General features: G+C 36.9%; 1 protein-coding gene and 1 non-coding gene across 4 annotated transcripts in view; one reads left to right on the top strand and one right to left on the bottom strand.

Annotated features, from left to right (window-relative positions):
• UBTD2 (ubiquitin domain containing 2) overlaps positions 1 to 16,565 on the bottom strand; it is a 63,738-nt gene that overhangs the window by 12,051 nt on the left and 35,122 nt on the right. For all 3 annotated transcript variants that reach the window (XM_045075603.1, XM_045075605.1, XM_045075604.1), the window contains exon 2: positions 7,465 to 7,701. In XM_045075603.1, the coding sequence (XP_044931538.1) occupies positions 7,465 to 7,701 (237 nt within the window). The remainder of the gene's footprint in view (positions 1 to 7,464; positions 7,702 to 16,565) is intronic.
• Positions 13,548 to 13,651, top strand: LOC123390878. The gene has a single exon (XR_006605468.1). It is a non-coding gene; the product is annotated as a U6 spliceosomal RNA (small nuclear RNA).

Genomic DNA, 16,565 nt, shown 5'->3' with positions numbered 1-16,565 from the left:
GCCGAGAAGCGATTTTTGGCTCAGGTCTTGATCTCAGGTCCTAGGATCAAGCCCAGTGGGCTCAACTGGGCTCCATGCTTAGTGGAGAGTCTGCTTCTCCCTCTGCCCCTCCCCCTGCTCATATTTACACTTCCTCTCTCTCTTAAATAAATAAATAGAATCTTTAAAAAAAAAAAAAAAGAGCTTGTAAGGAAGTGCCTGGGTGATGCAGTTGGTTAAGTCTCCAACTCTTGGTTTTGGCTCATGTCATGATCTTGTGGGTCATAATGTCATGGGTCCTGAGATCTAGCCCCAAGTCTGCTTAATTCTCTCCCTCTGCCCCAACCCCCAACTCACCGGAGTGAGGACTCTCTCTCTCTCAAATAAATCAATCTTTTTTGGGGGGGGGGAAGCTTATGTAACATTTTGTCACATTTCTAAGGGGACAATGATCTTCAGAGAGGCCTACTGACACAAGGACAATCTCCCACCTCAGCTATTTCAGGGCCTTTGTTGCTTTAACTGGGAAAAAAAAAAGGTTGGGGGGTTTAGTGACAGCAACAGAAGAGTGGATAAATTTACATTTTATAGCTCCAAATAATTTTTGTTTCTTTGACAGAGAATGGAAACTATTAATTCACATACTAATATACTATTAATTTACGATTAGTCATTTGCCAGATCCTATATAAATGCCGTTTCATTTCTAACACCACAGTCTAGATAAAATTCTCTATCTCCCACGTACGTGTAATATCTTCATGCTTTCATTCCTAAGCCTTATGTTCATGACAAATTTATCAATTAAGTTTATTAAATGACAAATTCTTACAGGGACCTTTATAGGAACCAGAATACATGGTCTGCTTCTTAATGGGCCTCTATCACATTTAAGGGAAACAGAAATGAGGTCTATATATATGCATTTCCTGCCTATCCATGTCTTAGAAAATCTACTTGTCTCTCTTTAGTATTAATAAGTATGTAGGTTTTGTTTTTGTTTTTGTTTCTTAAGATTTTATTTTCAAGTAATCTCTACACCCAACATGGGGCTTGAAACCATAACAAGATCAAAAGTCGCAGGTTCGGGGTGCCTGGGTGGCTCAGTTGGTCGAGCATCTGCCTTCAGCCCAAATCATGATCTTCAGGTCCTAGGATCAAGTCCCGCATCGGGCTCTGCACTCAGCATGTAGTCTGCTTGGTACTCTCCCTTTGCCCCACACCTTGCTTGCTCTGTCTCTCAAATAAATAAAATGTTAAAAAAAAAAAAAAAAAAAGGAAGAAGTGGAGTCACCAGCTCCACTGGCAGGTCAGGTGTCCCAAGTATAGTTTTAGAATATTCTGTACAGTGTGGGAGGGACTAAAAATGGAATTAACCATGAAGATTACTCGTGTATTCCTATAAAAAACAGAAATGCAATGACTTTGTCTTTCAATTGCTTTGTTGTTAAATCCAGTACTTGAATTCAAATCCTAACTCCAATTCCATGACTTAACACTTGGAAAAAGGATGTAACCATTCTGTATTTCAGTTTTCTCATCTATTTATTTACTTATTAAAAATATTTTGAATTTATTTTAGAGAGAGAGAGAGAGAGAGTCCAGACTCTACACTGAGCATGGAGCCCAACTTGGGGGTCAACCCAGGACCCTGAGATCATGACCTGAGCTGAAACCAAGAGTCACACACTTAACTGACTGTGCTACCCAGGCACTCCTCCTTCTCATCCCTTTAAAATAGGTACTATTGTAGGTGATTATTACAGGCATGAGGATTACATAACACCACTTCAAAACATGAATTATGAGTATTTTATTATTCCTGGTTCTTAGTCTAGGTGTTCTTTTCATCATGTTGGCTCCCTAACATAGAATTGCTCTATTTATATTATTTATAAGTGCCTTTTAAAAAAAAAACTTTAATAAGATTTTTCGAAGTTTATTTTAGAGACTGGGGGAAGAGAGAGTGTATGTGCAAAAGAAGGGCAAGAGGCAGAGGAAGAGGGAACCCCTAGCAAACTCTGCACAGAGCATGAAGCCTGATATGGGGCTCAATCCCACAACCAAGATTTGGGCTGAATTGAAGTCAAGAATCAGATGCTCAACCAACTGAACCAGCCAGGCTCCCCTAAGTGCCTTGATTTTTTTTTTTTAAGATTTTACTTATTTGTCAGAGAGAGAGAGGGAGAGAGCGCGAACACAGGCAGACAGAATGGCAGGCAGAGACAGGGGGAGAAGCAGGCTCCCTGCCGAGCAAGGAGCCCGACGTGGGACTTGATCCCAGGATGCTAGGATCATGACCCGAGCGGGAGGCAGCTGCTTAACTAACTGAGCCACCCAGACGTCCCAATGCCTTGATTTTTAAAGACTTAATCACATTACACAAAGTTCAATTTATTCACATTTGATGTATTTTGAGGTAAGACCAGGAAAAAGGAAAATAAAATTCTGGGCAACTCTTTTTCCTTCTATATTTTGAATGTGATTAAAAAAGTTTTTAAAGAATTACCCTTTCCTACTTTCTATATCCCTAAGCATGAAAAAGGACAAAAGAAATGGACCTTCAAAAGCCTAACTGAAGACCTGGTAATGTTTAGCCACAAGAAATAATAAGAGTAAAGTTGGAGTTAAGTCTGTAAAAAAGGGAAAAGTGTTTGAATAATGGTGAGGAGCTACTCCTAGACAAGAAAGATTAAGAGGGGAGCTTTTACATTTGAATTGGGAGGGAGATGGAAAACACAGTAATTGCAGATGCTGAAGAAATAAACCACCACCTTTCTAGAAAATTAGAAAGTAGGGAAAGAGGGAATAGCCAATTTTTAAAATCCTTTTTAATCTTCTATATAAGAATTCTAAAAAGCATTAAATCCTCTCATCTTTATGAAACAAGTATTGTTTCTGAATAAGCTTTCACTGAAAATTACTGAATAGTGACCATGGGCCAAACTCTGAAAAATGAAAATAATAACCACCTTTTATTTATTTATTTATTTTAAAAGATTTTAAGTAATCTCTATACCCAAATTGGGACTTGAACTCACAGCCCTTGAGATCAAGAGTCATGCTCTAACTACTGAGCCAGCCAGGTGCACCCCCACCTTTAAAAGAAACAGAAAAGGGTGCCTGGGTGGCTCAGTTGGTTAACCAACTGCCTTCAGCTCAGGTCATGACCCTGGAGTCCCAGGATCCAGTCCCTCATTGGGCCACCTGCTCAGGGGGGAGTCTGCTTCTCCGTGACCCTCTCCCCTCTCATGCTTTTTCTATCTCAAATAAATAAAAGCTTTAAAAATACATACATACATACATTATACATACATAAATACAAACCCTCTGTTTATGCTAATCTGGGTAAACCACTTAATCTGTGACTTAGTTTCATTAGCGAAGTACTGTATTAGGAATGTTTTTAGGATTTTTAGGTAATGGCAAAATAGCAGTCAATTAGAAAAGGAGATACTCTTTTTAAGAAATTTAGGACCATGAGAAAAAATGTGTAAATCATGAAAAATAAACTGCTTATGGGATTGGGAGACTGTGGAAAAGAGGTACTAGATACCAGAATCATCCAGGGAGATTTTTCCACAATACACTTGTCCACATATATCCTCAATCTAAGTCACAATTTCCAGAGTGAAAATACATTTGCTCATTTAAAATTCCCCGATAGTTATGATACCATCTTCTAACTCTCTCTATTGCCATTTGAGAATAATGAACTAAAGACATTGCTGATATTAATAAAGAAAGATAATTAGAAAGCACAGAATTATCTGGTGCTTGGACAAGACAAAAATATAATGAACACGACCTGCAGGCTGGAGTTGAAACAAGAACAGAATTATTCATGGAATCACTATATGAAAAAGAAACAAAGGAGGAAATATGAGGCATGGGCATTGGGTGATGGGAGGTGTTTTGGTTCTCTGAAAAATAACTCAGGAAATAAGGTAATTATGATTCTACAGAAAAAAGGCCACTGACATATACATAATTTTTGTGCACATAACACTGGTAATATATATAATTTAAACCAAAAACAGTACGGTCCTTGCTTACTTTGCATATACAATCTAAAATAACAGGCAAACCTATACAAATAACATTTACAAAGACATTTCCATATAGTTATCAAACTTTAAGAGATTTTTTATATTATTTATATTGGGAAGATAATATGAATGGGTTGGGATAAGATCATAGGAAGGGAAAACAGGATGAGATGAAAACAGGGCAAGACCTGACTGAAGGAAGCTTAGAAAGGAATGTACGCCCTAGGATCTCTTCAGATTGTCAATCTAAGATCAGTTCAATACTTTTATGGGTAACACAGATGTAGATGAAAGAACAGAGATGGGCCTAAACAGGAATGATGCTAAACTATGTCATCAATGCTTTGGTGTCCAATTAATAAATCTGTTACTAATGTTGCTATGGAATCAATACAATCTCAAAATTCAATTAGGCATTTGCCCATGGGCAGAGTCCCCCAAAAGCCAGAGAAAGATGGTATCAGTAGATAATATATCCATAAAAATCATCAAATTGTATTAAAGAATTTGGTACAAGAATTTACCTGTTAATGCCAGAGTTCAAGAAAAGCAGTTCATTCGCACTACTATTTATCACTTTTTGGCCTATGGTTAGAAATTTATATGTGTTAATATCACATTTAATCAATACAACCACCCTATAACATAGGTAGTTATAATCCATATTTTATAGATGGCAGCATTGAAGCTTACAGAAAAGAAGTGATTTGCCCAAAGTTGCATAGCCATGAGTAATACAGTAGAGGCAGAAAGGAAGACTAGGTCTGATACTAAAGCCTGAGCTAAAGCCTATGCAATATTTTAAATTTAAAATATGAATTATAGGATGTTTAGGGTCTAACACAGCAAAGTGTGTCCAAAGTAAAATTTCAAATATATAACTACACCAAAAAGGTGGAAGACATTTCAGTAACACCACTGATTAGGTCTAGATAAAAGCATGTAGCTAAATAGCTAAGTTATAAACTCATGGTGAGTTAGAGTACATGAGTGAACACAATTCTAAAGTCCATCCAAAAAATGCTATTAAGGTTCAAATATGAACAAGGGAATTCAATCAAAGGTAGCAATGACAGTAAGACCAAGAAAGTTATTATAGAGCTTTGAACAGGAGACATCAATTTGATTTCTTCATGCTAAAGCAAAAAATACTCCTTAAATGTAGGAAGTAGAAACTCATCCTATCAAATTTCCAAGAATAATTCTCTCTAATCTATTGGTTGGTGGGCTGCCAACAACATTACTTTTCTTGGCAGTTCACATAGGTAAGCAAAAACAAGGGACTTAAGTATTTGCCCATACCCAATAAAATATACATATACCCCTGCCTTACATAAAACAGTTACTTTGCCTCCATTAACTTGTAAACAAGGCCATAATTGTTTCTAAAAGATTTATTTATTTATTTATTTATTTGACAGAGAGAGAGAGAGAGAGAGCGAGCAGTGAGAGAGGGAACACAAGCAGGGGGAGTGGGAGAGGGAAAAGCAGGCTTCCTGCTGGGCAAGGAGCCCAATGTGAGGCCTGATCCCAGGACCCTGGGATCATGACCTGAGCCAAAGGCAGATGCTTAATGACTGAGCCACCCAGGTGCCCCAGGGTCATAATTTATAGAACACAATCAGACATTCCTACAGGTAACTATAAGTATAAAGTAAGGAAGTCAAAGAAATTCTATGGTTCCGGATCTCAGGCTTCTAAATTAAGACAATCACAAATAAATTAATTCTTTCCCACTCCCCACCCCTACTCTCAGCTTGCAAACCTGTACAAACAAACAATAAATACTGCTTTAAAAAAATATGGGATATAAGCATTAAAAAGAGAAGGATGATAAAAAATTTGTAAAGGAAGTCTCTTTCCTTTATTTATATAAAGGTAGTAGTTGAAGACAAAATATAAAACTAAAAGAGGTAATGGAACAAGACAAGGTGTACCCCCAATCACACGAGGTAAAGAATTCAAAGACTATCCTTGAAAATCAGCACTAAAGAGTCATACTAAAATGGCATTTAACTCCACAGTTTTTCAAATATAGGAGGCATCATTTTCACACCTGTGCAGAAAAAGTCATCTATAAACAGTGGGTACTCAATAAATATTATTAACCCAAGCCTATACTAATAGGCTTTCATAATAAAGAACAGAAAAGTTATAGAATATGTATTTTTAAGTTTCTTGGAAGCACAGTTAATTCAGAAAATTAACAGACATTTGGGAAACTGGGAAGGATACTAAGTTAAATATCTTTATTTGAAAAGGAGTCGGGGAGCCTGGCTGGCTCAGTTGGAACGAACATGTGACTCTTGATCTCTGGGTTGTGAGTTCGAGCCCCACATCAGGTGTGGAGTTAGCTAAATAAATAAAACCAAAAAAGAAAGAAAGAAGAGAGAGAAGGAGGGAGGGAGGGAGAAAAGGAGTTAAAGGACATAAAGCAGATAATTAAACAGGGAAAAGCAGTGTTCTAAAAATACAGACAAAGAGAGATATTGAAAAAGAAAAAAATGAAGGTATAAAGAAACAGAAAACAATGCAAAGGAATGCAGGTGATTACACAAGGGGCTAAAGAGACAACTTGGAAAAATATTAATTTGAAAAACTAAAGAGAAAAATTTATAAGTACAATTATCAAAAGAGCAAAGAATATAATATAAAATTAACACTTAAATCTCAGTATACCATGAAAAATTTTGAAGTGTCTAATTAAGGAGACCAAGCAAGAGGATATGTATGGGTCCAGCAAACATGTGTCCCTGGAAACACTCAAAACTAATCATGTTCCTTCGAGTCACATTCCTAAGCAAAATAGAGAGAGGTTCTTAATAATGCTCAGGGTCACAATCATTGAAAACTGTCCTTGAGAACATGTGACTTCTAAGTTTGAGTTTGCTCATTATGCTAAAAATAGGCTTGTTGAGAAAGTACAATGACTAAAGGAAAATCCACTGAGTCTCTATGGCTTCTGAAATCTAAATGTGAGACTTCTCTAGTGCCCACAGGAAATGAGTGCAGTAGAAGCTCTGAAGATTGGGACAAAGGATGGAGGGCCCTTGATGAAGAACTAGCAAGTTTCTGAGTATGGAAGTTGGAAAATACAGGTTATCAAGTGTTCGCTTTCTTGAGATTAAAAATACTTAAAAAGCATAAAAAATAGTGGGACACCTGGCTGGCTCAATTGATGGAGCATGCAACTCTTGATATTGGGGTTGTGGGTTCAAGCCCCATGTTGGATGTAGCACTTACTTAAAAAATAAAACACACAAAGTAAATCTTTCTCCAGCTAAAAGACATACAAAGAAACAACGAGCAATGTTCCCCTTTAAAAAAAAAAAAAAAAAAAGCACAGCAAGAAAAATGAACTCTTTGCATTTGGTTTCTTGTTATTAGAAAGGAGCTGAGTATGTTCCCTGTTATCCTTGAAAACCACCAAACCTACCATGTGGTAATGTTATGTTTGCACCATCAATGATTGCTTGTGCCAGTTCATGATCATTGCTCTCAAAAGCATGTGCAGCAGCCTTCAAGGCATCCCAAATCTCTTTACGGCCTTCAAAAGCTGGTGCGGTGTCCCAAAACTCGTCCCTCTTGCTGCGCAGTTGTCCATCTGTCATGGGATAATCGCTTTTCCATTTGGGTTTCTCCTTTTTCAAAGGTTGGTTACGACCTAAGGCGACTGAGAAGAAAAATAAAAAATTGACATCAAAACCAAAATTTATAAATGATATATTAAAAGTGATCAGGTCATTCCTCTTTGATTCATTCCTCAAAATTATAGCTAGAAGTCTGCCTAATAATTAATTCTTACATTCTGAAATTTTCCCTATTTTGGAACTACAAGAGCAAATGGAGACATTAGATGGCTCTATCTAAAAGGTCCAGGGACAACTCTTTTCAACTCCCAATGCCTTCTCCAAAGGATGATTTTAATAATTACTTAGAAAAATAGCATTATGTATTTCATCAGACAATAATGGCAGGATTTTAAAAAGACAAAGGATGTCATAAAAAAGGTAAGATACTAGGAAAAATCAAGTAACATTAGCTTGAATCTCAGGACTCTGAACATATAAAACCAAAAAGTAGGAACTGAAAAATCCTTAGCAGGGGAAAGAATGCTCTGCAGTGTCCAAAGGAATAGTCAAACCAGCAGCTCCATGAGGAAACCTGATCACAGGAGCACCCACTCTGGACTTCAGTCAAGGAACTGTAAATGCCTCTTTCTGAAACCTACATAGTAGCTAATTTCGAAAAGGGTGAGACAGGTGGTCAGAAATTAGTGCTTCACTCTTCGGAGAAAATAGGACAGAACAGGTGATCCTTCATACTGGACTATGGGAGAAGTTCTAACCATAAGAAACAGAAGAACTACAACATCCTACAGTAGTTTCAAACCCAGAGGAGAAGAAAAAAGGGGGCAGGAGTCCACTCCTCATTTGCTGTAAAAGGCAGCAGAGCTCCTTAGAGAATGCTACATAGTGGTAGGGCTAGAACAAGACTGATGCAGCTTCTTTTACCCAGATACTTACCTGGCCTATCATCATTGATTCCACACCAACATAGAGAGCCATTCTTAATCTTATACGGTGCCAGAGACAAGAAATAGTTTGATAAATGCAAAAATCAGTAAAAAGAAAAGTGAAGCTTGATGGGAGTCTTGGGTAAGAGTGGGTGGGAAGTAAATGACAGAGTGGTGGGAAGGAGAGGGTGTGTGTCAAAATTCAATGTTCTATATTTAACTGCAGAAAGAATACTAATTTAAAAGAAATTACTCTCAAAATGGTTTTAAAGAAGCCATGAAATTAACCACTCCCTTACTGGCCCAGAGCCAAATGAAATTTGGGCTATTCATAATAGAAATAAATACAATTACTCCAGTTCCTGGGCAATCTCTATCCCTTACAGAATGCTATGCTGCCAATGACAGAACAAACTAATACTGCAAAGTGTATCTGGAGTGACAGTTGGATTCAGCCATGCTCTTTCCACCTAATCTGGCCATTTTATCTCAAAGCAGCAAACAACAGGTCTCATCCTCTACCTTAAGAGTGGCACACTATGCCACTGCCAGCTATTTTTCCCTTCAAACATCCAGTGTTTTGAATCCCTGTACTTTTTGGCCATGTAGCTTATCCTAGTGAAATGGCAACCAGCTGAATTCTAAAAGGATACGGATAGCAAAGCAGGAAAACTGTCTATTTAATAGCAGAGCTAGAAAGAGGACCCAAGTATCCTTAATTAACAAATATGTGCTGGACATCCACTAAGGGGATCACTACAGATGGGTGTATCAAGTTTAATTCAAATGTGAGAAACATGATCTATACTAATGACTTTCCCTTGTATTTTCTAAATAATAAATAAATGTACATAGCACATTATTCTCTAAAAGGTGTTCAGAATATGTCAGATAATCACAATCCACCCCGTACTGGTTCTACCAACAAGGCAAAATGAAACGCATGTTTATTTTCTGCTATATTAACCTTTAGATAAGTCAGTAATAGTCTAGGGATGACACTCAATATTAGTTTACTGAACAGGGAGTAGAAGACAAAGCACAATAGGTAAATAACTATTTGAATAGGTATCTATTTAACATTCAAATGAGTACCTATTACACAAAGTTATCTATTCAATATTCAAATAAGATACCTATTTGAATAAAGTTTCAGGTTTTCCTGAGTAGTTCCAGAGAACTGTCTAACCTCAAATATATTAAATGTACCTGAGAGATAACCTGTTGTAATTCTCTAATTGTGAGAGAATCACAAAGCAAAGGCAAAACAACAAAACCTCTACAATCTCAGTACTTAAACCAAAGAAACTGAAAGAGGCCCTCAGAGGGACCTGACAAAAACAATCTCATAACAAAGGTAGAAAATAGGGGCATCTGGGTAGCATAGTAGATTAAGTGTCTGACTTTGGCTAAGGTCAAGATCTCAGGGTTCTGGGATCAAGCCCTGAGTTGTTGTAGTTGTAGTTGTAGTCATTGTTGTTGTCTACAATGGTGGGGCTCTGCACTCAGTGAGGAGTCTGCTTCTCCCTCTCCCTCGGACCCTCCCCCTGCTCCTACTCTCTCTCACTCATATAAATAGATAAAATCTTTAAAAAAATAAAGGTAGAAAAATACTTTAGAAAAAGTAAAAGCCCCTTCCTTATGAATATGAGGTAGCTTTATTTTACCTCTCCCACCTACAAAAGGCATAAGAGCAAAGTCCCATAAAAAGGACAGATGATACATTATGCTTAAGGATAATCACTCCAAATCCATCTCAAATCTATATGCTGAAAAGTTCCAAAGTCACTACTTTATGTGGTAGTAAATAAGACAAAATAAATGTTTGTGACATCAAGCAAGCTTCCTTTTGTCTCAGTCTCTACTTTTCTCTTTATCACAAACACACATAACAGATAAAGTCTACTGAACATCCATACTAAAATACAGAAGTGTTTACAACATATTTTAGTGAAACCGCTGAGCAGTGCAGAATTTTCATTAAAAATATGAAATTAAAAGCCTCATTTTAGGGGGTGCCCACGTGGCTCATTCTGAGAATTCTTATTCTGAGAATTTAAAATACAAGTACCTTCCTTATTTTAAAAAGAACTGTTCTATGATTATCATGCGCATCCTATGCATATGAGTATATTTTCTAGGAATTGGTCACCAAATGTTGTGCTTTGATTTTAGCTGATATCATAAACCTAAATTTCTGAAAATACCTGGACATAGAAATCAGCCTAGCAGCTAAGAAGCTATGTTTTTGTTTTTTTGTTTTTTTTTTCCCCACCAAGTCAACCATTCTCAGTTATAAAGAAAAAGACCATAAACTATGTATACTCATTAGATTAACATCTTATGCTCTGAAACTTTCAGGTTTATCTGTTTCATATATCATCTGACTGCTGAAACCAAGAAAGATGCTTAGTACCGTTCATATGTCTGGGACTAAGCATAGCATTATGCTCTAACAATGGATTTAAAGATAGGAAACAGTTTTTATTCCCTAAATTTCAGTTTTAAATCTTTAAATTGCAGGCAACCAACCACACTAAGTTTTTTTATTCCATGGTTTAACATATAGCAAAAGATTAATAATGAAACCTAATTTTATTATTTCGGAAAATACCCTTCTTTCCCCCATCAATCCAGTTATTTTTCTAAAACTTTTACAAAAAACTCACATCTCAGAAAACTCTTACTCACATTAATCTACTCATTTTAACTGTCCTTAAAAATGGTCAGCACTTAATCCCTTTCTGACAAATAAATAGTTTTAACATGCAGAAAACGCAAGAAAAGTTTGCTTTTCAGATTCAAATATGCAACATAATCTTAGACATTATCTTTTACTCCACAAGTGAATGAATTTGCTAAGAATTCACTTTGACATTTTGATAAAAAACATGGGGCGCCTGTGTGGCTCAGATGATTTGAGTGTCTGCCTTCAGCTCAGGTCATGATCACAGGGTTCATGTGTTGAGCCCTGTGTTGGGCTCTCTGCTCAGCCAGTAATCTGCTTCTCCCTCTGCCTCTCCCCCTGGCTTGTGTTCTCTCCCTCTCTCTCTCTGTCAAATAAATAAAATAAAATCTTAAAAACAAACAAGACAAACAAAAAAAACCCACTGACCTCTAAAATGAAGTATGTTTATAGTTGTTTTCCTGCTTTTGGTTCTTCTCTTTTGGTTTCCTAATTTAAGATTCAGACTCTTCACATGAATAAAGGAGAACCCATAATGTATAAGTAAGGTATATATCAAGATATGACTCACATAATAATAGCTGTAACAGATTAAAAACCAGAGCATTCCATTTCACTAAGACAACAGCCCCCAAGGGAATAGACTGAATATTCAAAGAGCTCACCATCAAAGTACAAAATGTTGTTGTACAGAATTCTGAAAATTTGAAAGCAGCAAGGAACAGGATTGGGATAATGTTCCTATATTTAGATTGATTAGAGTATGAAGATCATGAAAATGAAAGGGAAATTTTTGTCACTCCCAAGAGTTATGAATAGATTCCATAGAACTCTTCCACAACAGATGGTGTTGGCCTAAAACTATATTTGTATTTTATTCTCATGTAAATCTAGAATGCACTATACAAACACACACATACTACATATATTCCCTTTACCTAAAGTAACATACTGCCAAAATAAAAATAGGGATATAGGGGTGCCTGGGTGGCTCAGTGGGTTGGGCCACTGCCTTCAGCTCAGGTCATAATCTCAGGGTCCTGGGATCGAGCCCCGAATCGGGCTCTCTGCTCGGTAGGGAGCCTGCTTCCTCCTCTCTCTCTGCCTGCCTCTCTGCCTGCTTGTGATCTCTCTCTGTCAAATAAATAAATAAAATCTTAAAAAAAAAAACCCAGGGATATAGGGATTAAAATGCTTTAAGTAAGAGCATCAACATGCTAAAAGTCAAAGCCATACGCATAACTTCTCTAAAATCTGAGAATTTAGATGTGGAAGAGATCTTAGATGGTACCAGCTAACCTTACTATTTAACAGGAAGGTAAGGAAGGCCTAACATGGATAAATGACTTGCTCAAGATCAGAAAGAGCCAGGACTATAACCCAGATGACTAGATTAAAAATCCAGAGCTCTTTTTGCATTATAGCACTCCATGTCTTATTGGGGCTGAGAAATGTGTTTTCTTTTACATATCAAATCAATTACAAGCTTCATTCAAAATAAAGCATGTGTTGTTTTTCTAGTAGCACTCATTCATCTTTCACAGGCTTTGTTAGGACTAACGAAATGTCTCTGATGGGACAAAGGAAAAGCTAATTGAGCAGTACCAGATCCCCAACCTATCTAATCTACCTAATTCATTTCTTCAGAGATACCATGCTCACTAAAGAGGAATCCTTTTTTTTTAAATCCAAAGAATTGGACTTAAGATGTTATTTATTTGACACAGAGAGAGACAGCACAAGCAAGTGGAGCTGCAGAGGAAGAGGGAGAAGCAGGCTGCCCGCTAAGCAGGGAGCCCAACGCAGGGCTCAATACCAGGACCCTGGGATCATGACCTGAACCGAAGGCAGATGTTTAACTGACTGAGCCACCCAGGTACACAAAGAGGAATCCTATTAACAAGGGAGGAGGTAATGCAGATTTCTGGTCTGTCAGCTTCAGCCTAGAAGTACTCAGCACCTGTAACAGACTAGGCACTAAAGATATGTATGTATACTTATCTAGGTTAAATATACTGTTTTTTATGCTACTATTTTATAAAAAAATAGAAACAAGAACATTGACTATGCTTCCATCCTACAGTTTGTAAAAATTAAGCAGTTAAAATAGAATTTTAAAGACATATATATAATTTCTAATGTTGTCTGAGTTAGCTTTATTGAGGGGGAAAAAATAAACATAATGATTTCCTGGCCTGTTTTTCAGAGTATAAATCTAATTACCAATGGCCTGAGCATACAAACAGGCAAGAGGAAAGCCAACCTACAACACTGTATGTGCAAGATGGGCGAATCTCATTAAAAATGTTACACAAGCATGCTTGTTTTGGCAGCACATATACTAAAACTGGAATGATACAGGGATTAGCATGGCCCCTGTGCAAAGATGGCATGCAAATTTGTGAAGCAGTCCATATTTAAAAAGTTACAAAAGCATACAGTTAAATCCAACAAATGCGTACAAAAAACCCCAACTTCATTTTGAAGACTGAAATTACACAAAATTGGAACTAAGAATATGGTCACTTCACAGGAGCCCACTGTACCTTCTAAGCAGTATATGAAATTTTCAGACATTTTATTCTACTGATTTGGGCAATGTTTTTAGATAGAATCACATTCCTTGCATTGCAGGAACTTTTACTTCTGTTAATTTACAGGTTGTTCAAGGGATGGGAAGCACACAAAAGGTAAGGATGTCCACCATCCCCACAACTATTTAACCTTGTTTTAAAAATGTTAGCCAGCACAGACAGAATAATCAGAAGTGTGAGAACCAGAAGGGAAGAAGTAAAACCATCTCTAATTGCAGATGATACGATAGTATGACTAGAAAATACAAGAAAGTGCTAAAATTGAATGATTAAAAAAAATCAATATGGTCATGGGATACAAAACGGAAGCCTTATATATATAAAATGCCCAGCTAGAAGATTCAATGGAAAAAAAGGTCCCATGTATAACAGTGTCAAAAAAGATATAATACCTGGAATGCAACAAATATTATCAGGATATATTTTTTAAACTCCTATAAGTCCCAAAAGTAGACTAGACTTTAACAAGATGAAGACCTCTTTTGTAGTTGGACATTAACATGTCTAAGTTGCCAATTCTTTCCAAGTGAATATCTACATTTAGCATGTTTCCAATGAAAATAATTAAACAAACAAACAAACAAACAAAAAAACAACTTGGGGCTCCTGGGTGGCTCAGTGGGTTAAGCCTCTGCCTTCAGCTCAGGTCATGATCTCAGAGTCCTGGGATGGAGCCCCCCACCCCCGCTCCCTCTGACTGCTTCTCTGCCTACTTGTGATCTCTCCCTGTCAAATAAATAAATAAAATCTTTAAAAAAAAAAAAAAAAACAAACTTTCTGGGGGTGCACCTGGGTGGCTCAGTCAGTTAAGCATCTGTCTTCAGCTCGGGTCATGATCCAGGTTCCTGGGATTCAGCCCCACATGGGCTCCCTGCTCAATGGAAAGCCTGCTTCTCCCTTTCCCACTCCTCCTGCTGTGTTCCCTCTCACTCTGTCTCAAATAAATAAATTTTTAAAAATTTTAAAAACCAGGGGTGCCTGGGTGGCTCAGTCATTAAGCACCTGCCTTTGGCTCAGGTCATGATCCCAGGGTCCTGGGATTGAGCCCCATGTTGGACTCTCTGCTGGGTGGTAAGCCTGCTTTCCCTCTCCCACTCCCCCTGCTTGTGTTCCTGCTCTCACTGTCTGTCTCTGTCAAATAAATAAATAAAATCTTAAAAAAAGTTTTTTAATTAAAAAAAAATAAAAACCTTTCTGAAGATGGATGAGTTGATTCTCATATGTAAAAGCAAATGGACAAGAACAGCTAGGAGAATCCTGAAAAAGCAGCACAACAAGGGAGCTGGCCCTACAAATATTAAATACATTCTAAATACTACAAATATTAAAACATAAAACCACTACAGTTAAAAGTGCATAAGGCATATGAACATTTAGAATATAATGAAGTTCAGAAAAAATCCACATATACATGGATATTTAGTATATGAGAGATTTTTATCTTAGACTGTTGAAAAAAATGGGCATTTTAAGTAACAATGTTGGAACTAGATAGTCTCTGGGAAAAAGATAAATTTGGGTCAATACTTTAAACTGTACACCATAATAAATTCTACATGAATGAACCAAGTTCTAAATGTAAAAACTGAAACAATGTATGCACTACAAGAAAATATAAATTTCTCTGTAATAAAAGAATAGTAAATGCTTTTCCAGTAGCAATAAGAAAAGACTTAATTTTCATGTCGGGGCAGGAGGAGTCAAAATACAAATGACAAGCTTGGAGAGTAACTTACATCATAAGGGGCTAATCTCCCTGGTATACAAAACTAAAAATGGAGAAGACAAAAAGCAGAAACTCTGTAACAGAAAAATGGGCAACAGATGTGAACATCCAGTTCAAAATGGAAAAGGTTAAGTGACATATGAAACAATTTCCAATCTCCCCCATAAGAGAAAAGCAAGTGAAAACTATGCTGGAATTCCCTTTTTTGCTCTTAGGCAACAACTCACGAATCTGACACTGGTAAGTTGTGGAGAAATAAGATATTCTCTTACATTTGAAGTAGGAGTCTAAAATACCATAGGATTATTATCCAAAGGATTCCCAGTGAAGGGGGAATTTGGCAACATCTAATATAATCACTTATTCATCCATTCACTGAGTCAACAATCCCAGCTTTAGGATTCTCCTTTCAAGATATACGCCATATAGGGGTGCCTGGGTAGCTCAGTTGTTTAAGCATCAGCCTTTGGCTCAGGTCATGATCCCAGGGTCCTCGGATAGAGCTCCAAGTTGGGCTCTCTCCTCAACCAGAAGTCTGCTTCTCCATCTCCCTTTGCCCCAACCCCCAACTCGTGGTCTCTCTCTCTCTCTCAAATAAATAAATTAATTAAAAAAAAAAAAAGATATACTCCTTGTAAATATGAAAAGTTATTTCCTGCATGCTTATTTGTATTAAAAGCAATCCAATGGATATATACAGTACAACAATATGATGAAATATAATGCAACTGTAAAGAATAAAGGAGAACTGTGGAAACTCAAATTGGGAGAAATTTCCAGAATAATCAAGTCAAATAAATGAGACAGAACAGTACATATATAGTGATACATTTTGTTTAGGGAAATAGGAGAAACAACTACCTCTCTCTATATATTTGGTTTTGTAAAAAACAAAAACAAATGGACACATGCTACAAGGATAAACCAGAAATTAATGAAAACAAGTTATCTTCAAGGGCTATGGGATAGAAGGGATAGATGGGAGCAAGACTTAGGAGTATAGCTTTTTATATAG

The sequence above is a fragment of the Mustela putorius genome, unplaced genomic scaffold (genome assembly GCF_011764305.1).
Source record: "Mustela putorius furo isolate JIRA1106 unplaced genomic scaffold, ASM1176430v1.1 tig00000145_pilon_pilon_pilon, whole genome shotgun sequence".
Taxonomy (NCBI): domain Eukaryota; kingdom Metazoa; phylum Chordata; class Mammalia; order Carnivora; family Mustelidae; genus Mustela; species Mustela putorius.
Note: the sequence above shows the minus strand (reverse complement) of the source record. Positions and strands in the feature narration are given on the sequence as shown.